This window comes from Protopterus annectens, chromosome 4.part1, assembly GCF_019279795.1.
Source record: "Protopterus annectens isolate FY-2018-M chromosome 4.part1, PAN1.0, whole genome shotgun sequence".
NCBI lineage: Eukaryota > Metazoa > Chordata > Ceratodontiformes > Protopteridae > Protopterus > Protopterus annectens.
This window is the reverse complement of record NC_056734.1, coordinates 36,059,710-36,081,669: the sequence shown is the minus strand read 5'-3', so window position 1 is coordinate 36,081,669 and position 21,960 is coordinate 36,059,710. Positions and strand designations below refer to the sequence as shown.

The 21,960-nt window shown below is 35.6% G+C and overlaps 1 protein-coding gene across 1 annotated transcript in view; it reads left to right on the top strand.

Annotated features, from left to right (window-relative positions):
* The window catches only part of LOC122801170 (maltase-glucoamylase, intestinal-like), a 516,102-nt gene extending 496,855 nt beyond the window's left edge, over positions 1–19,247 (top strand). Inside the window, exons 44-46 of the mRNA XM_044070733.1 lie at positions 9,135–9,259; positions 16,031–16,119; positions 19,180–19,247. Of these exons, the coding sequence (XP_043926668.1) occupies positions 9,135–9,259; positions 16,031–16,119; positions 19,180–19,247 (282 nt within the window). The remainder of the gene's footprint in view (positions 1–9,134; positions 9,260–16,030; positions 16,120–19,179) is intronic.
* Positions 19,248–21,960: the final 2,713 nt, after the last annotated feature.

Here is a 21,960-nt window from a genome sequence, read left to right as displayed (position 1 = left end):
AAATCTGTGGTCTCTTTTGAAGTTTTAATCATGACTTAAATGTGTCCTGTGAGTAGTTCATTTAACCATTAACATAATTTAAAATAAATGATATTGTTACAGTTTAGCATGGAATTTACCAGCAAACTTAGAAAACATAACATTTGATTGGGAAGGATCATTTTACATTGTAGTCCCATATAGTGCATTGCTAAAGAGTGCTTATATTATTTAACAAATGCTAAGTAATTTTCAAGGTCACGCAAGTTAGACTTCAGCTAAATATGAATCATATGCTAAACATGAATCATATGCTAAATGATCATAGGATCATAGGACGTTACTAGGCTATTGCTGCTGAGGCCTTTACAAGCCTAGCCAAGAATTTAGCCAATGTTCCAACAAGTCAGCACCCTATGCCGCTGCCCAGCAGGGACATAGGTGGAATCCCAGGGGTGTATTTTCTGTTCCCCATCCAGTTAGCCAGGTTACACTTCAAAAGGGTTAATGAGGTGCTATGGTTTACATGGAGAGGGAGTCTGTTCCACAAGGGGGAGTCTCTGGGACACACATCTGTTTCCCAACAAGTCCTATTGATGTCACAGACCAGGTTGAGGTCGCACATGCGGGTTACTTGAGTGGAGCTTGATTTTTGGATATGGAGCAGTCCCATCAGATTGTGGTCTGAGATTGCTTTGTATGCCAGACAGCATTCACATCTGAGGAGTCTGTAGGAGACTGAGTAGAGGGACAGAGCTGTGGTAAATATGAACCATATGCTAAATATGAAGCATATGTTAAATATGAATTGTATGCTAACTATGGATCATTTGGTAAATATGAACCATATGCTAAAAATGAATAATATGCTAAATATGACTCATATGTTAAATATGGATCAGGAGCTACCAGATGCATAAGTTAGTTCTACAAGAAAGAGAAGCACCAGTGTTCAAACTGTTAACATCTAATGGGGAATAAAAAAGTCAAAATGTCCTCTTGGCCTCTTCCCAATCTATTACGTTTCCATTCCTAGTTATTTGCTCCCAATACCTTAATTCCTTTGTCAGTGTTCTCCAGTACATTCCAGCCTCCTCCTGTCTATTTTCTGTACCCCTACTTGCAGTCATCCCTATTGGCAAAATCTCCTTCCTCCATTCTCGTATTGGGTTAGTTCTAAGAATACTTTCTGCTGCTTTACGAATATAATATTCTGTATGATTGTTGTTATTCTCCATAAGGATCTCCATCCAAAATCCAAATCTGTCCTTATTTCTTGAACCCCCCCGCAGCTCTTTATACTCATCTCTTTCCGCACTGAATTTTAGCTTTCTGCTTGTGTTATGCATATGAACATTAACTGTGTACCTCCACAATATCCCTTCAAATTAGATAATCCTAAATCACCTTATCCCACTTGAATCTTGTCCTGTTCTAATCCCAGATACAATCCTTCCACTCTTTATTAATTACTGTCCACCACTTCTCCACTGGTTGATAGAAATATGTCTGACCTGTATGTAAAACTAAAGAAAGGGACTAAACATATTTTCAATGCACGTATCTTGCTCCCCATATTAATAAACAACATGTTCCAGTTTCTCAGGTTTTGTATTATCTTTTCTTTAGTCTCTTCCCATCTACCCTTAGCTACCATAATGGAATCCTTTTTAACCCATATTCCTAAATATTTTATTTTTGTCATTACTGCTGAAAAAATTCTCATGTGGGTATGTCATTTATAGCTATAGCCTTTCTTTTGTCTTTATTAATTTTATATCCCAAGAAGATATGAAACTGTCTTGTAATGACCCACAACAGTAAGATGTCATTTTCTGTTTTTACCAGGCACAAAATTATTTTGTCTGCAAATAAAGCCAATTTTTTGGATTGCCATGCCAATTATATCCTTGAATTTCTGAGTCCCTTATATTCTTGGTCAGTGGCGCTAAATATAAACATAAAAATAAATAATATAAATAAATATATAAATAAATTATATTTATAAATAAATATAAGATAAATATAAAGAAATTAACAAAGGGGAAAGAAAGACACCCCTGCCTGGTTCCCCTGTTCAGACACAACTTACCAGAGAAAGAAACCCTCCCACTTAAATTTTTCCCTCTGCTCCCTTATGTGGCCTTATAATTAACCTTATTTTTGTAAAGATTTTATTGTGTGTGTGTGTGTGTGTGTGTGTGTGTGTGTGTGTGTGTGTGTGTGTGTGTGTGTGTGTGTGTGTGTGTGTGTGTGTGTGTGTGTGTGTGTGTGTGTGTGTGTACAAAAACCTCTTCATATGGTCACTGTAGCCATGTAAACATGCTAGATTATTTGAACGACAGCTACAGGAAATCTAGCTAATATTCTGAAGAAGACAGGCAGCGAATTCTTTGATTTGTATTAACAGCATGTAGCTGTGAGAGTCAGCTTACAACTAAGGTTGTGCACAAAGGTATTGATGCTTTTAACATGAAGTGCTGGAGAACACATTTGTTAACTCTCTTGACTACAAGATAATCAAATCAGCCATTTAAGGAAACAAACCCAAACTGTGCAGTGGAAGACAAAAGGAAAAGGAAGCAGCAGTAGCTAACATGGTAAATAGCTTTACAGATATAAATACATGCCCAATGATTTAGTTGAAGAAGCAGCTGTTAACAAGTAATTCTCAGACTACTTATTGTTGTTCTTCTTTCAACTTTTCCTGATTAGGGGTCGCCACAATGGAACTCTGGTCCACTAATGATTGGCAGTAGATTTTTATGGTGCCGAGGTGCCAGCTCGACACCCAACCTTCAACGAAGGCATGCCCATTCACGCATGTCTTTCAAATGCCACTCGACTGCGAGGAGGACATACAGACTCCAGAGTCCCAGAATAGCAAGACTGTAAATGTGGGCTTTCATATACTTAGTCTGACATTGCTGGTTTTTGGACTACTTCCTTTCATCTGATGTATGATGTCAGAATTGGTGTATATAAATTCAGGGTTGTGACATGTGTGCATCCCATACCTGGGGTGGAGGATGTGTCTGTGTGTGTGTGTGTGTGTGTGTGTGTGTGTGTGTGTGTGTGTGTGTGTGTGTGTGTGTGTGTGTGTGTGTGTGTGTGTGTGTGTGTGGGTGCAATCCTGCAAAAACTTTGTAGGAGAAAAGTGATACTTGAAATTCATGCTTCTCTTGCATTTTCTGTCTTATTTTTTCTTCATTCTGGTGCTTAGTGTTAGTAGAGAGCCTTATTTAGAGGAAGTGCTAGTTTGGTAAAATCCCTGAGGTTATGAAGAGCTGAACTAAATGAAAATAGTAAACAACAACACCACCTCTGTGTTAGACGTTGGTGACATGGGTGATGTTTAGTTTGTGGCCATCCTTTTTTTCAGTAATCGTTTCCTGATGCATATGAACAACAACATCAAACTCATTTCAGAGATCCTGATTGCATGCCGTTTCAGATGACCATTGTAAACATCTTGGCAGCAGAACTTCTATGCTCCTTCTCCAGTTAATCTTAAGTACCTTGTTTGCATTGAATTCTTATTTAAATTACTGTCCTTGTGAGATTTTATTTTTTGAGACAGGTTACATATTTATACAATCATACTTAGCCGTTTTGCTTATTTCATTATGTGCCCTCTATTTTATGTGTTGTTGATTATCTTTCCTGCAATAAGAAGTAGATTCTGTATCATTTTCTGTTTAATTGTGCTGCTTAATATTCATGTAATATTTTGCCTATGGCTTCTCTGTAATACAAAGTCAACCTGTTTTTCACATAGCCAATTTAACTATCTAACTAGGTAACTAAAGCACATTAAACCTGCTGACAGATTTCCATATGCAGTAGTATGCATTCATTGTTCAGAACAAAATGCTTCTTCAGGAAATAATAGCCCTAAGCTTTAATACAATTCATACAAAAACACTTATAAACTCAGGATATATTTAGATTCTGATTTGAGGTCTCTTTACCCACAGCAAAGTAACACCAGAAATTCTGTATCATAAACATTAGAGCCCATGAAGCTATTCTAACCCTACCTCCCTCTTTCTGTGGTTTTATATGACCTCTTTGGGATACTTCCTTTATGCTTCCTTTATGCTGGATTTCCATTGATGCCAGATCTCAAGTTACCAGTAAAAAAATATAATGCGTCCTCATTACAGTGAAGATGTGCATATGCTTTCCTTCCACGCAAAGTTAAGTTATGAAAACTTCAAGACAAACAGCAAGTTAGTCACTTTTATCACCAATAGCAACTCTAATATACCTTTTTCTACATTCAGCAACTTCCCTGCTTCCTATTTGCACACATGTTCAGTTTGCCTCCCCTTCACAGTAAGATACAATACAAAATACTGAGGCAATACTTTATGACAATTCCAAAATGCAGTGGAGTTCGAACTGCAGTCAAGATGAAGCAAGATTTAACTTTAGTTTTCTGACTGGGCTTTTGCTGTAACTAAACTATGCCCACACTTGCCTAGTAGTATTGACTCCTATTTGTAGGAGAAAATTCACTGATTTAGATTTTTATATTTGAAAGACTGCATGCTATGAATGTACATATACACATACACATACATAAAAATAAATAAACATATAAATAAATGCAATTTATATTGTACTTACAGACATGGTCGGGGTTCTTATAGCTCTGAGATCAATATCCAGTAGAATCTTGCAAATGAATTAGCTCTCCAGTCCTAGGAAATCTCTTGACCTAAATCACAACTCTTAGGAATGATTCAGTCTCCGAACTGTGACTCACAGAACTATATGATATTTACATTGCAGGAGTTCAGAATTAGTCAATGATTGTAGCTCAGGTCACAAAGGTAGACTGTCTGATTCTGCACTAGTCAAGTTAAATTCAGTGAATGGCGCACAGCAACAGTTATACCACTCCACAAGGGGGAGCCACCACTGACCCCAGGAACTACCACCCCATTAGCCTGACGAGCCTGGTCTGCAGGGCTATGGAACGTATCATCATGGAACTTATAAACAATGACATTGGTAATCTCCAAACTCTGTACCCTACCCAGTTCGGGTTTGAAAAAGGCAGATCATGTCTCCTAAATCTGATAGACTTCTTTGAACTGGTCACCATAGCCGTAGATAAGGGTAAGGTGGTTCACACAGCCTATCTCAATCTCGCCAATGATTTCTGCACCATCCCCCACTCTGGAATTATAGATAAACTCACTAAATTAGGTATAAATCCCTATGTTACAAGATGGGTTGCCAACTGGCTCACTGACAAAACCCACACTGTGAAAGTAGCAGACTCTAAATCCAACTTCAGACCAGAGACAAGTGGAGTACCACAGGGTTCAGTCCTAGGTCCTCTCCTGTTTGGTATCTACGTCTCTGAAGTACAGGCTAACACAGAAGGTCTTTGGCTAACAAAGTTCACAGATGACTGCAAACTAGGAACCATAATCAAAACTTCTAACAATGTGGACATCCTACAAAAGGGCCTCACTGAGACAGATGCCTGTTGTCAAAGCCATGGCCTCAAGCTGAATGTCAAAAAGTGCATTGTCATCCCTTTTGGTAAAAACTCTGTACCCATGAACTACCACATAGGCAGTAGTCTACTTAACAATGAAAGTGTGATAAGAGACCTTGGGACACAGGTGGACAGTGGTCTCTCCTTTGATAATCACATTGTCACAATAGTCAGGAAATCCTTCTATGTGGCACACCTCATCACAAAAGGTTTCTCATCCAGGAAAAAAGTGGTTATTGTTCCCCTCTACTCATCACTCATTATAGAGTATAATGCCCCTTTTGGTATGTACCTTGCAAGACATCTACAACAACTGGAAAGGCCTCAGAAATACCTCACAAAGAGGATTACCGGCCACAAACAGATGTCCTACGCAGACCGTCTCAAAAAATTCCAGCTTTACTCTGTCGCATATCGGCTACTCAGAGGCGATCTCTGCCTAACATACAAAGCTATGCCAAACCCAGAGCTGTAGGACATGTTCCATGTAAAGAAATCCCAACCCCTCCAAGCTACATATTCTAGGGACCTAAACCTTGTCACCACAATAAAGAGAACATGCTGGAAGGATAGATTCCTGTCCCAGAGACTTCCCATACTCTGAAACAAACTACCTACCTATAGCAAACAAAGCTCCTCATTAGCACTCTTCAAGAAAAATCTTGATGATTAGATGGGAGATAGGAAATTCTTCCCTGGGATCACTTCTGTGGCTCTGCTTGACAGGGGCAAAGGAAAATAATTTTCTTGGGTGGCAAAAGCCAAGGTACTGTTTGGCTAGGCTTATATAGGCTATAGGACCAATAGCCTAGTACCTACCTATGAACCTATGGGCAATCTTCTAGAAAACTACTCCCATGGCTATCAGGACCTTCCTGAAAGATGATTAGTATACATTTTTTAAACTGAAAAAAAAAGCACTGTTATAGAGCATGCATTGCTTCTTTAACATTGTCTTCCACTGTACTTTCCAGCAATCATTTAAAAATAGTCTTAACTGCTAGTTGAGTGTTTGAGCTCGAAATGTTACATTGATCTTTAGAATCAATATCTCTTCTACATAGTTTATATAAAGTTGCTGAGATCATCCAGATCATATCACAATTGTTTAGGCTTACTCGCTCTAACTAAAGATGCTAATCTACTTTGCCTCTAGTCACATTCAGTTGGGTGGCTTGTACTGATATGCTCTTGTCTAGTCACATTCAGTTGGGTGGTTAGTACTGATATGCTCTTGTCTAGTCACATTCACTTGGGTGGTTTGTCTGATATGCTCTTGTCTAGTCACATTCAGTTGAGTGGTTAGTACTGATATGCTCTTGTCTAGTCACATTCAGTCGGGTGGTTAGTACTGATATGCTCTTGTCTAGTCACATTCAGTTGAGTGGTTAGTACTGATATGCTCTTGTCTAGTCACATTCAGTTGGGTGGTTAGTACTGATATGCTCTTGTCTAGTCACATTCACTTGGGTGGTTTGTACTGATATGCTCTTGTCTAGTCACATTCAGTTGGGTGGTTAGTACTGATATGCTCTTGTCTAGTCACATTCAGTTGGGTGGTTAGTACTGATATGCTCTTGTCTAGTCACATTCACTTGGGTGGTTTGTCTGATATGCTCTTGTCTAGTCACATTCAGTTGGGTGGTTAGTACTGATATGCTCTTGTCTAGTCACATTCACTTGGGTGGTTTGTACTGATATGCTCTTGTCTAGTCTCATTCACTTGGGTGGTTAGTACTGATATGCTCTTGTCTAGTCACATTCACTTGGGTGGTTTGTACTGATATGCTCTTGTCTAGTCACATTCAGTTGGGTGGTTAGTACTGATATGCTCTTGTCTAGTCACATTCAGTTGGGTGGTTAGTACTGATATGCTCTTTTCTAGTCTCATTCAGTTGGGTGGTTAGTACTGATATGCTCTTGTCTAGTCACATTCAGTTGGGTGGTTAGTACTGATATGCTCTTGTCTAGTCACATTCACTTGGGTGGTTTGTACTGATATGCTCTTGTCTAGTCACATTCAGTTGGGTGGTTAGTACTGATATGCTCTTGTCTAGTCACATTCAGTTGGGTGGTTAGTACTGATATGCTCTTGTCTAGTCTCATTCAGTTGGGTGGTTAGTACTGATATGCTCTTGTCTAGTCACATTCACTTGGGTGGTTAGTACTGATATGCTCTTGTCTAGTCACATTCAGTTGGGTGGTTAGTACTGATATGCTCTTGTCTAGTCACATTCACTTGGGTGGTTTGTACTGATATGCTCTTGTCTAGTCACATTCAGTTGGGTGGTTAGTACTGATATGCTCTTGTCTAGTCACATTCACTTGGGTGGTTTGTACTGATATGCTCTTGTCTAGTCACATTCAGTTGGGTGGTTAGTACTGATATGCTCTTGTCTAGTCACATTCAGTTGGGTGGTTAGTACTGATATGCTCTTGTCTAGTCTCATTCAGTTGGGTGGTTAGTACTGATATGCTCTTGTCTAGTCACATTCACTTGGGTGGTTAGTACTGATATGCTCTTGTCTAGTCACATTCAGTTGGGTGGTTAGTACTGATATGCTCTTGTCTAGTCACATTCACTTGGGTGGTTTGTACTGATATGCTCTTGTCTAGTCACATTCAGTTGGGTGGTTAGTACTGATATGCTCTTGTCTAGTCACATTCAGTCGGGTGGTTAGTACTGATATGCTCTTGTCTAGTCACATTCAGTTGAGTGGTTAGTACTGATATGCTCTTGTCTAGTCACATTCAGTTGGGTGGTTAGTACTGATATGCTCTTGTCTAGTCACATTCAGTTGGGTGGTTTGTACTGATATGCTCTTGTCTAGTCACATTCAGTTGGGTGGTTAGTACTGATATGCTCTTGTGCATTCGATATCGGTCCTTAAGCTGCCTGAAAAGAGGGAAGAGAGGCTTTAGATGCAGAAACCTCAGATGTTCGAGGGGTATGGAAGTGTGAAGGGACCTTGCCCCATTAAAAGGATTACATTAAGTACTCCCTCTCTACTTACCTGATCAACAGTGATTTTATTTAATGAGACAAACTATCTGAGAAATTTCAAGCTGATGTTTTATCAGTGTAAGTAAAGAGATGTGTTCCCTTCATTTACACTTACTATGTGAATGTGGTGTGTGTTTTGCCAAGATCATCAGTTAATTTGGTAAGCAACATTCTTCTAATTCCCAATTTTATATTAAACCTTACAGTTGATATATATATATATATATATATATATATATATATATATATATATATATAAAGGAGTGCTTCAACATCCTGAAACCCAATGCAAATGTAGTGCATGCATTCTCAATTTTACTTTTGTGATTTGAACTTGTTTGTTTCAAGGAAACATAGTGGAGACCTTCCATGACCCACAAGAGAAAATCATATGATATGTTGCACATTCCTCTAAGATTTTTAAACAATTTTGATCTTAATGTTTCTCTACTCCTACCTGATGTATGCCTGTATAAAGTGACCTAAATTACTTAGTATGCCTCTATTTTAACAGCTATTGGAATGCCCATCGACATGTCTAGAAGCACATTATTTTTAGCTATAGATAGTATTTATTTTCATTTTCAAAAAATCTGCTGTGAGTTGCCATAACATTACTGTTCTTTTTTTCCACAGCGTTCTGTTATCAGTGTTAGAAAGGGTAATCTCACAATGCCTACTCCACTTGATAAAATCAACCTCCATATCAGAGGGGGATATATTATTCCAGTGCAAGACCCAGCTAAAAATACGTACTACAGGTGAGAAAATGAAATTATAAAAGTAGCGTCACTTATATAATGTCCTATTAAACCTGTAATAGCACCATAAGTAGCGAATGCAAATATCAGGCTGCGTAAATATGTTCCCATAATTGTCATTAGTTCTGCTCATTGCATGGTAGTAACATTTGAGAGTATTCAGAAATACGCTGCACAGCTGCATAAATACATCTTGCATATGTATTTAATACACTGCCTATCACTACAGTAATTCCTGTGCATTGATTGCAGTACTGATAATTGAAGGTACACAAAAAAATGGAATATCTCTGAGTTGCACATCAGTGTGCATAGTATAAAACTAACTACTGTATGCACTGCTATCACAGACTGAATAGTGTGGGAAAGAACAAATACTGAATACGTTGTAGCCATGTCTGATTTAGCTTTTTCAAGCAGCTACTTCAAACAATGATGTGCCATGCCATAATGCTATAAAACAATTCATAAACATTTCTTATTAATTAGGTATGACGGAAAAACAAAGACATTAGTACAGTATGCTAATGAGTGGATTTGCATTAGTAGATCCCACTTGTGAGATGTTAGCAGTGTCACACTGTTTGAGTGAGGACAGGTCTAAGTGTGTTTGAAGGGTATCTGCACAACAGGGAATTCCACTGCTATCAAGGTTTTTCCGCACTATGCAAAAGATTTCTTTTCAGTGTTTGAGCTGAAACTATTTCTCATATCCACATGGTGAGCAGCAGAGAAGGGGAATTGGTTTGTCAGAGGCATTATATCAATTGCATTTATGCAGATCTGCTCCTGTGACTTACGTAGTAGGGAGCATTTCCATTCAATTACTGAAGTGTTTCTGAATCTAGTATGATTATGAAGTTGGTGATAGTTGGAAGACCATTTGAGTGCATCCTCTGTGCAAGAGATCTGTGGCTACACAATGGAATAAGCCCATGAACAGTGTTTTACCCCTCCTTGTAGCAGTCTGTCTGAATCATGTAGAGCGTTGGTATATCAAGTAGGGCTTTGGTATACCATTCTGTTATGTATCAGTCCTACTTCAATGACATTCATGAATTCTTCCCATAATCATTAGGCAGTCATACCTTTTAAAATGTATGAGGTAAAACCTATACTGGCAACAAAACTTGTTTGCTTCATGAACAGATGTAAAATCAAACATTACAGTCAAGCTTTCTCTTTAAGTAAGATGATGCGAACCTTGCAAAAATTCATACCATGTTTATGATGCAGATGACTCAAGGAAGCACATTTTTCATCAAGAAAAATAAAGTACATTAACAGTAAGAAATGTAGTAATTAATTGTTCTTTTGTTGAAGGCTACCTCTTTAATTTGTCGAGTGATTTCAACTTCTGACTCTGCCCCAAGAATTATATTGAATCTTCTAAACCTATATTTTATCTACACTAATATCCATCTATATATGCATCTATATATATATATATATATATATATATATATATATATATATATATATATATAGATGTGTGTGTGTGTGTGTGTGTGTGTGTTTGTATTATAGACAGATAGCTATATAGCTATATACATATGTATGTGCATATATATGAGTCTATTACTTTTTATAGGCAATAATAAATTACAGAAAAAAATAAACAGAATCACATTTGGTAGAAAATGAATTTAATAGAATCATATTTGGTCTAATAGTAGACAAAATTTTAATTCTGCTACACGTTAACTAAACAAATGTCAAGGGGCACAAACAAAGACTCACAAGAATAAGTAAGAAAACTATATATATATATATATATATATATATATATATATATATATATATATATATCAATACCTATATATCTATATCTTTCTCTCTCTCTCTCTCTCTCTCTCTCTATATATATATATATATCAATACCTATATATCTATATTTTTCTCTCTCTCTCTCTCTCTCTCTCTATATATATATATATATATATATATATATATATCAATACCTATATATCTATATCTTTCTCTCTCTCTCTCTATATATATATATATATATATATATATATATATATATCAATACCTATATATCTATATCTTTCTCTCTCTCTCTCTCTCTATATATATATATATATATATATATATATATATATATATATTACATGGTTTCACTTCATATAGTTGAAATTTCAAAACATCGGGACCACATCATCGAATGCTCAAATCGTCAAAAACTCATAACATCAAATCTCAAATCATTGAAAACTATAAAGCAACTAGAAATAACATCCCACAGAGTTTTTACTACGTTTATGCAGGAGGTCAAGTGCCCCTGCACCACCCATGTGGGGGGGGATCCGCCCCCCACCCCTCATACATTAAATATACCAACTCCAAGATTGCACTACAGTGGGGCAAAAGGTAATTTCCTAACCCCACTGTAATGCGACCTTGGAGTTGGTATATTTAATTTTCAGGGGGTGTGGAGGGGTGCAGGTGGACTTGGCCCCCTGCATAAACGTGGTAAACAGTGCCTGCGCTGTTATTTCTGGTTGCTTTGTAGTTTTCAATGATTTGAGATTCGATGTCCTGAGTTTTCGATGAAATGAGCTTTCGACGATTTGGTCTCGATGTTTTGTAATTCGATGAAATGAGATTTCGACGATATGAAGTGAAACCATATGTATATATATATATATATACATATATATACATATACATACATATATATATATATATATATATATATATATATATATATATGTATGTGTATGTATGGGTTGCCTACAAATTGTCAAACTTAGGAAAACTGCCAGCACAGCTGTTCAAATGTAACTGCAGTTATACTGTGCCAGATCATGGAACACTGGTGATTGATTAATTTTTCCCTTTCCCTGCTGTAGTGCAATCTTGGAGTTGTTATATATCATTTGCAGGGGTGTGGGTGGATTGCATTCTTTATTTGGTTATTTATCGATAAGTTGTGCTTAATAGCTAAAGTTTTAATGAATTGTTGGACTTTCATATAGTTAGATCTGTATCTATCTCTATCTGCCTATTTGATATGTAATATAGCTATTTCATGAAGCTAGATATATGTTTTTTTTCTGAGAGACAGTATCTGTATCTACCTGTATCTATCTGATATGTAATGTATCTATTTTAAATAGATATATCTAAGTAAATTAAAGTCTTGCCACCACGGTGGTGGTAAAAGATCCAGTTGATTAAAAAACAACTATTTAATAAAATGCAATAAAATAACACAGCTCAAAAAAACAGGATAAATCTTTATAGGACAAATAGGACAAGCACTTTCAGCTATCTAATCCTTCTTCAGATCTTGCCATTTCCTGTAATCCAAGGATACTTAAACAGGTAAGCACTGATGAAAACAAAGCTACCTAGGTAACTTCCTTCCTTTTAAAGCAGGTTTTAAAGGAATCATTCCATTGAAGTCCTGCTACCTTATCAGCCTATAAACTGGCTATCCAGCACATCTCTAAGTATTCTATGCTTTTTTCTATGTCTCCACCTTTTAAATTTTCTACTGCTATTTGCAAAACCATAAATAAAGAAATTATCTGTAGGATAACTTTGTATATGCTGTGCCAAAGCATTATTCCTACTCTCTAAGAGTATATCACTGAAATCATGTGATATTCTTTTAAACATCTGTCTGTCTTTCCCAAATAGAAGCAAATGCACTGTTCACATGTAGCTATGTATACAAGATTCTGACTTACACAATCAGTATAAGCATTAAGCCTATAAAGTCTATATGCAATCGGATGTTCAAAAAGATCTTTTGTGTTCATAAAAGGACATGCCTTCCATCTCCTACAGAAATGTGTCCCTGTTTTCATAATAAGTGTCTTTGGTCTCCTCTGAACATTTTGGCACAATAATTGCTTTAGGTTCTTCCTATTCCTGAAACAAAACTTTGGATGTTCCCCAACTATTCTCCTTACATTGAGATCTGCTGTTAGAATTTTCCAATTATTTCTTTATTACTTGACATATTTGTTCCACATCATTACTGAATGTTAACAAAAGCCTAATGTCCCCTTCTGTAGCATTAGTTCTGACTTTTCAATTGACTCCATCTGTATTGTTTTTCTTAGAGTAATACCGTCTTCCTACAGACTGTCTCAAAGCCTTGCTATCACTGATGGCTCTATTAATTTCTTTACTATTGTAACCACGTTTTTTAAGATTCTGTGACAGATGTTCAATCTTAGCATTATTACTGGTGTCATCTATACCTAATCTCGAAGTTCTCAAGAACTGTCCTGTTAATATATGTCAATATACATGTTTGGGATGCATGAAAAATAAATAAAATTACTGCCAATGCACACTTAGAAACTGCACCATCAATGATTTCTCATAGAATATGCACACTTAGAAGTTGCACCATCAATGATTTCTCCTAGAATATGCACACTTAGAAATTGCGCTAGCAATGATTTCCCATAGAATGTGCACACTTAGAAATAGCACCAGCAGCAATTTCCCATAGAGTAGTACACTGGCACTATCTACTGAATGTAACCATTACAAACTAACAAGAACATCATACATTTTATGCAGCAAAGGGCAAAAATATCTGAAAAAAATACAATTGACAACAATTGAAAACTAGTAATAAGTAAAAACCAAAATGAATGCTGAACAGAAGGAGAAGTACAGCAAAATAACCCAGTAATTGTTCCAGTAAGAATGCAGAATAAGCACTTGTTTGTTCACCAAAAGAACAATTGTTTTTCACCAATGTAATGAAAAGACACCCTTGCTAACTACTTTTGTCCACATAGTAGACTTCATCATATCATGGGTGTAGTAGTGACAATAAAGTCATTTATATTAAAATAGATCAATCAAATAACTAAACCGATTATAAAAAACAAATGAGTTTATCTTAGATAACTAATCCATATCCCATATACTACATTCCCCCTTTTTCCAAATGTTGGACAAGATCCAGTTTTTAGATGGTATATTTTGGATTTGGAATAAGGAGAACTTTGATATATTTTTTTAAATTATATTAAGACAACAACTATTTTTTTTCACATTTACTAGTATTTGTTGGGCTATTTTGCTGAGCTCCTCCTCCAGTTCAGCATTCCTTTTGGCTTTTAGTCAGCAAAAATATCTGAAACTATAACAGACATTCTGTACTTCTCAACATTCAACCTATTTAACTAATTGATGGTTCTACCCGGTATAGCTTGACCTTATGTGTGTGTTTTTTTTTTTTTGGGGGGGGGGGGGGCTTAGTTAACATCTAGTTAGGCTGTGCAAACTGTCAAATTAACATCTGGTTGAGTGCAGGATGAATCACTTGGTACAACAGTGACTGTTGCTGACATATGGTTGTGGTTGTTTGGCTGTACAGCCAGTACATATACGTTTATGGTACATGTTGCAAAACTTCCATGTTGGTGGATGAGGGGGTGAAGCTCCCATGCAAAACAAGTTTATGGTGTTTTAATGAGCTTCTTCTACTCATCACAAAAGGGGCACAGTGATTTTTCTTTTCAATAAAGTGTGCAGTCAACATGCTGACATCAGTGAAATGTGCATCCTTGTAATGGCACCTCAGCTATATATCTATGAGATAGGTAGATAGATAGATAGATAGATAGATAGATAGATAGATAGATAGATAGATAGATAGATAGATAGATAGACAGACAGATGGATAGATAGATAGATAGGTAGATAGATAGATGGATAGATAGATAGATAGATAGATAGATAGATAGATAGATAGATAGATAGATAGATATGTATGATTAAGATAATGTAGAATAGTCAAAATTTATAGAAAACCTGTACATAACAAATAAGTGAAATAAGTAAGTATATCTGAGGATAGTAGCTAAGTAAATGTCTAAACTGATAGCAAAAACTTAAACTCAGATTTAAACATAAAAAATAACTCTTTCAAACTATTGTATATATGTAAGTCATGTACTTTTTTCCATGTTTTAATGTTTTGAAAAATCATATAGGAATAATAAAATACAAAATCAAAGTAGGACAGCAGAATATTATGATGTAAATAAGACTGCAGAGATGTAAGGGAAGATAAAGACAATATACAGGATGGGTGAAACCTGAAACAAAATGAGAATAGACAGGTATATTGGTGGTAATATGACAATGGATGATAGTGACCAAAGTATATCAAAATTAATTTGCAGTTTGAAGAAAATGGAAGATTTGCTATGGAAAAAAATATAGACATTCCAAAAGAATGCTTAGAAATGGTCCCAAAGATATTGATATTACTATATTGAAGGTATTCACACATTCACATGCAAAAGTGATGATCACACATGAGCAATGTCATATTTTAGATGTGTCATGAGGGCTAAATTACATGTGATATTAGAATATGAGCAAGAAGTGAAATAATTGCTCATTTGTATACCGCATGTTCCAGTAAAGGCAGGAGTAGAAGCCATCCCACAACAGGCCATAATTTTCCATACAATATGAACATATTCATTGTGCAATAGATTTGGTACCATATCTGTAATGATTTTGTACCTCAGAAATTACATAATAACTGTCTGCTGCAAAAAAATGAAGAGCATGTCATTTTATATTTATGTGCTGCTCAGTTAGATTGATGTAGCATTTAGTCTTATAAATGTACAATGGTAAATCCTTTTCTAAGAAGCAAGAATAATATAGCATGTGAAGAAAACATGTTCAATGGTATTTGATTAAAAGTAGTTGCATGGAGTATTGTTTATTTAATTTTGTTAGTACAATTCTGATACTGTATGACCATTTTTTTTCTAGTCGACAAAATCCAATGAGACTAATAGTTGCTTTGGATGACAATGGTTCAGCACAAGGTCAACTTTTCTGGGATGATGGACAAAGTATTGGTATGAATCCTTCAGAGTTTAAATATCTATTTACAAGCCTGAAATGCAAAAATCAATTGTATTTGTTTTATTTGTTAAATGAAAAAAAAAAAACATAACCTAAATATTGGGGAGCTAAAGGTAAATATAATTTTGATGAGTACTACATTAGTTCATAGGTTCATAGGTTGGTACTAGGCTATCAGCCCTAGGGCCTATACAAGCCTAGCCATAACAATTCCCTGGCTATTTCTTCCCACACTATTTACTTCCCTGGACCCCTGTCTAGCAGGGCGACTGACGTGATCCCCGGGATGAATTTCCTTTCTCCCATCCAATCGTCAAGGTTACTTTTGAAGAGGACCAAAGAGGCACTCTGCTTGACATGTATGGGCAATCTATTCCAGAGTCTGGGGAGTCTCTGGGTCAGGAACCTATCCCTCCAGCATGTTTTGTTTATTGTGATGACAAGGTTTAGATCCCTGGAGCGTGTGGCTCTGAGGGATTGGGATTTCTTTAAGTGTAGCATGTCCAACAGCTCTGGGTTTGACATGGCCTTGTATGTTAAGCAAAGATCGCTTCTTAGTAGACGATATGTGACAGAGTATAGCTGGAGTTGTCTCAGGCAGCCACGGTGGTGCAGCGGTTAGCATTGCCGCCTCAAAGCAAGAGGTTCTCCAGTTCAATTCTCGGCTGGGGTGCCTTCTTTGTGGAGTCTGCATGTCCTCTCTGTGTTCGTGTGGGTTTCCTCCGGGTGCTCTGGTTTCCTCCCACATGCCAAAGACATGCTGTAGGTAGATTGGACACTCTAGATTGGCCCTAGGTGTGAGTGTGTGCATGTGTTTGCCTTCTGTGGAAGGTTAGGTGCCGGGCTGGCAACTCGACACCGTTAAACTCCACTGCCAATCATGAGTGGACAGGTGATCTGCTGTGGTGACCCCTAACTGGGAAAAGCCAGAAGAAGACTACATTAGTTGTCTATAATTTACATAAAAACTTCCTACCTACACATGTTTATAGTTTATTCCTTTTAAACATTGTCTGCAGTTTGATGAAGTACATTCTAAGCATTGAGCAAGCACTGACTGATATAGCCAGTTATATGATATTGCAAATAAAATGTTAATATATAATTGAGGAATGTAATTGTTAAAATAGTTTGAAGAATATGGTATATACAAGTAAATGTACAATATGTGCATTTAAAAGGAGTCTTTTTATATACATTTTTCTGTGCTGGCATATAGTGTTGCATAATCCTTTCCCAATGAATACAGGAGCATACCAGCATCCTGAGTTCTTAATTTATATTGGTGTATTTGGAACCTGCATGCTGGTAACATATATATATCGGTATATATAAATGAATTGACCGGACGTATCTTTAATGCCTATTTAGCTGAACAAAACAAAGTGACTGTACAGCCCTTTGACATGACTACCTCACCATTCCTTGGAAATACAGTGCCTTATATACAGTAAATAAAATAACTTAGTCATATATTTGTCTCATCCACCAGCCTGCACTCAATAATTCTTCCCAGACAGCTCTGTAGAAATGATTCCAGGTAAAATGTGCACATGTACATTTTGCTACACCAACATACAGAACAGAATGCGGATGAGTACCTACAAACCACAGTGTCAGTCATATTTTCTGCAACACCATGCAGTAAATAAAACAATGCATGTATGTATATTGGGTGTTTAATCTCTCCCCTACTTACAGCTTATGGAGCTTCTTCCCATGGCCATTTCCTTTGATATATTAGGCCCAGAATTCTACAATATGCAGTGATTTGCTGTAGCCAATAAAACAGAAAATGCACATTTATTAAATGCACTAAAAAAATAACCATCTCTATAGTGCTCGTCCATGAAATACAACAGACTACTGGTGAATACCTAAAAAAGTACACCAGCAGTCACGGGCACCACACTGCCTTATCTAAATGAAATTTTACATGTTGCCGTCAACCTCTTGTAATTTAACTCTAGTTACATAAATGTGTATTTCTCAAGTGGCTCTCTGGAATATGCAAAGATGATTTTCTCTAGAGGTGAATGTGTTTAAAAGTGTAGGTGTTGATTCTTTTTATTGCGTTTCAAAAGAGACTACATTTTATTTGTTTTTTTTTGCGTTAGGTATTTGTTCTTAACATGAAAACAGATGTTTAACACCATATGTACTTTTTACTTTTACGTTTTCATTTATTATAAACGTCCCAGTTCTTTACATCCTTTCTTCATTACTCATCATATTGTTACCATATATCTATATATTTACCTTTGCATTTATTTTTCCTTTATTAATTAAAATGTTCAGCATAAAGATTGATCATGTGGCACTATTTTCATATCGTCTATCACTACAATCATTTTTATGATGCAAACTTAATATGTTTGTCATTTTTCCAACTTTTATTTGAAGATTTTAAATCTGTAGAAACATTTTCTATGGTAGATAACAAGTAAGGATACAAAATATAGAACATCATAACAGAAAACTCATGATGATTGCTGTTTCAGTTCTGTCAGATTTTCATCCCCCTCCCAACCAAGATGAATCCTTTTTGCAGTTCATTAACCTCAAATAAACCCAGTGATCATGATAAAGTAAATGAATATTATCATAAAATACTCTCCAAAAGTATTTTATTATATTTTAAACAAAACATTATAATGTAATTTTTCTCTGTATATTCTTACCACTATGTTTTGCTTATGAATTTTCAATTTTTTATTTTATCCCAGCTATACAAGTAATGGTTTACCATGACTGGTACATTTTTAGATGTGGCTGAAAAGTGTCATTGAAGGATGAGCTCCCTATTTAAAACATACAAAAATAATGCTTTTGTGTCACTCTTTTCTCATACTAATATATCAGTTTATGAATATTTCTAAGATATGTAAACTTAATATTGATTGACTAGAAGTACTTTAACTTGGCAATATTATAAGATTAAAAGTCTATTTAAAATAAAGTTTTAGTCAAATAAACTGTTTGTACTGCTATATTGTTCTAAGACATTGCTATGAATCATTGAAACATTTTGTATGTTACTTTTATGTTAACAGAAACATATGAAAAAGGTGATTACTACTTGGGAAACTTCAAACTGGAGAAGGTATGTGCCACAATTTAATGTAGAAAATATTCAAAAATAGCTTACATCTCTTACCAGCTTAAATCACTTGTTCACTGTAGTTTAATAACTTATACTTATATATATATATATATATATATATATATATATATATATATATGTATATATATATATATATATATATATATATATATATATATATATATATATATAAAACAGAAATGTATGCAACACTGCATTTCTTTGCACTCTATTTTAGCAAATATGTTTAATGAATGTATACAAATTTGTATTTTCCCTCTTTTAGCTTTTTTAAATTTATTAAAAAAGAAATTAACTTTCATGGGGATGCTTCATTTTCCTCCTAAACAAATGATGGATGACTATAAACTTTCCTTGCATATTACATTATGTTTCTGTTGTGTTCCGGACCATGCTTAAAAAATGCCAGAGATGGGCCTGTTTACTTATAATGCAGAAAATTAATACAGCAACATAAGAAGGATATAAAGCCGAGGGTATCTGTATGGTACACAGGCATGTTATGGTTTATGAGCATGCTTTATAATCCCTAGATGGGCTATAATATGTATCTCATTTGCAACTCAAGTGCTTTATAAAAAAAGAGCATCTATATTTTTCTTCCGGCTTAATTTTCAACGTTAATAGTTTATAAACAGTAATTGGTTGCTCAGTAATATATAAAACAGTCTCCCTGTACCTTGTAACTAATTAGTTGTAGAAGTTTACCAGTTTAAATTATATGGAATTCTTGTATGAAATTTTCAGAGTAGTCATTTTAGGGAGCTTTGCATTGTACAAGTTCATCTGTAAATCTTGTCTCATTCGTTTTTACAAATCATATCTGGATCTCAATTGAATTAATTTGGTAGTTTAGTTTGGGATGCAGTGATACATAACACTATATTAAAATATGAGCTTAAAGTAATAGGTTTAAGATATAGGCATTTTCTGAAATTTTTAACATGTTGCGAATTTTAATTAAAAAGCCACTATCCATGATTCTAACTTTTTAACAACATAGAATTTTTGCAAGAAATTTCCAGAGCAGTCATTTTAGGGACCCATCTGTCAAACTGTTGGGTGTCATTTTGCAGCTCAGTTCTAAATATGGTTTTACTATAGTTTTCACAAATACAACTCTGGATCTGAGTTCCAATAATTCAATGTCATAGCAGCATTTCAAGGAAGATACATTGGATATCTGAGCTTGAACTTTTACATTTTGGCTGAGACATGGACATTTGTTCAAGGTAATGTTTAAAAAAGCCAATTGCTTATTTTAACTAAATAAAGATGATATATGATTTGAACTTCTAAACTATAAAGAATTTTAGCATGAAATCTTTAATGTAGCTATTTTGTGGTCCCTTCTCTTTAACTGCAGTCCCACTCTGCAAAGTTAATTTGTTAATGCCATTTCACAATCAAATCCCATTTTGGAGCTGAATTACACTTAGTGTTGTAATCATGACATTTTTGCGATGATTTTTTGTATCACCTAGGACAAGACTTTTGATCACTTGGCATTCTACAAACAATTTGTCAGGCATCAGTTACATTGGTGCTTCTGTTTCACTCCTGGGCAAAGGACATTATTAAGTAACCTAAAGACTATTGATCACAGGAAGACTTGAAATTTGCTTCTAAGGGACTGATATTACTGCTTTCCTGAATGGTTTGATACCTGCTGTGGGAGAACACTCTTTAGTTTAAATTTTGGACCATTGTGTAGAATGTTTCTCTTTTCTGCTGAGCTGCAGTCTGTGCCAAGTATGATATCATCCAGCAGAAGGTTACAACAAGACTACAGACTCCAAGAACATCTGGGATGAGATTGCCATTCACCAAAGGCCTATGACTTGCTTTTCAGGAGCCATCATAAATTTAATGCTACTGTTTTGCTTCTTTTAAGAAAATAAGCCAAGAGATATTTATTCCTAACTGCTTGTAGCTGCGTTGCTTCCAGCACGAGCAGTAGACAGGTAATGGCCAATACCACGTCACCATTATTCATCATCATTGGCAGAAACTAATTGTGTCTTTTCACATATGTACTGATAGATTACCTACCATCTAAGCTAATTTGGGAGCATCCCTTAATAATACTTTATACATAAATCTCAGAAGTCTTCTATAGTAGTGTCCCTCCAACCCCCAAGTACTGTGCCAAAACATAGTCCTCGTTCTACTGGCAACATGGTGCAGCAATCAGTTCTCATCTCATTTATGGTCAGTTTGATCAAATTAGGCATTTTAAGACAGCATAGCAACTGTCTTATGCTTTCTGTTTCTTCATTGCTTCCAGCAGTAAAATTGTGAGAGATTTGAATATTTAGTAAACATGGCGCCAGACCTCTTGCATCAGCCCACTTTCAGTAAACATATCTCCAAAAACTGAATTTCCTGGAGAAAGCTCTACTGTAGCTAATAATCTGATTGGTTAGTTTTCCTTGTCTCATTTATGGCTTTACATAAAATACTATTCACTAATGTCATATTTATAGTAACTCTCACATTGTTCCACCTAAACAGAAGGTTGTATGCAGTTAGTAGTGTGGTGTGAACATGATGGTACTTACAATAATATTGTCTGAAATCCCCATGATCTCATCAGTGTTTATCATTCCTTAGGTATCACTATTCAGATTATATCTTAGCAATCACAAAGTAAATGTAATTGTTTATTTTATCATAACATTCGCATAGTTTTATTAACATATAAAAACTC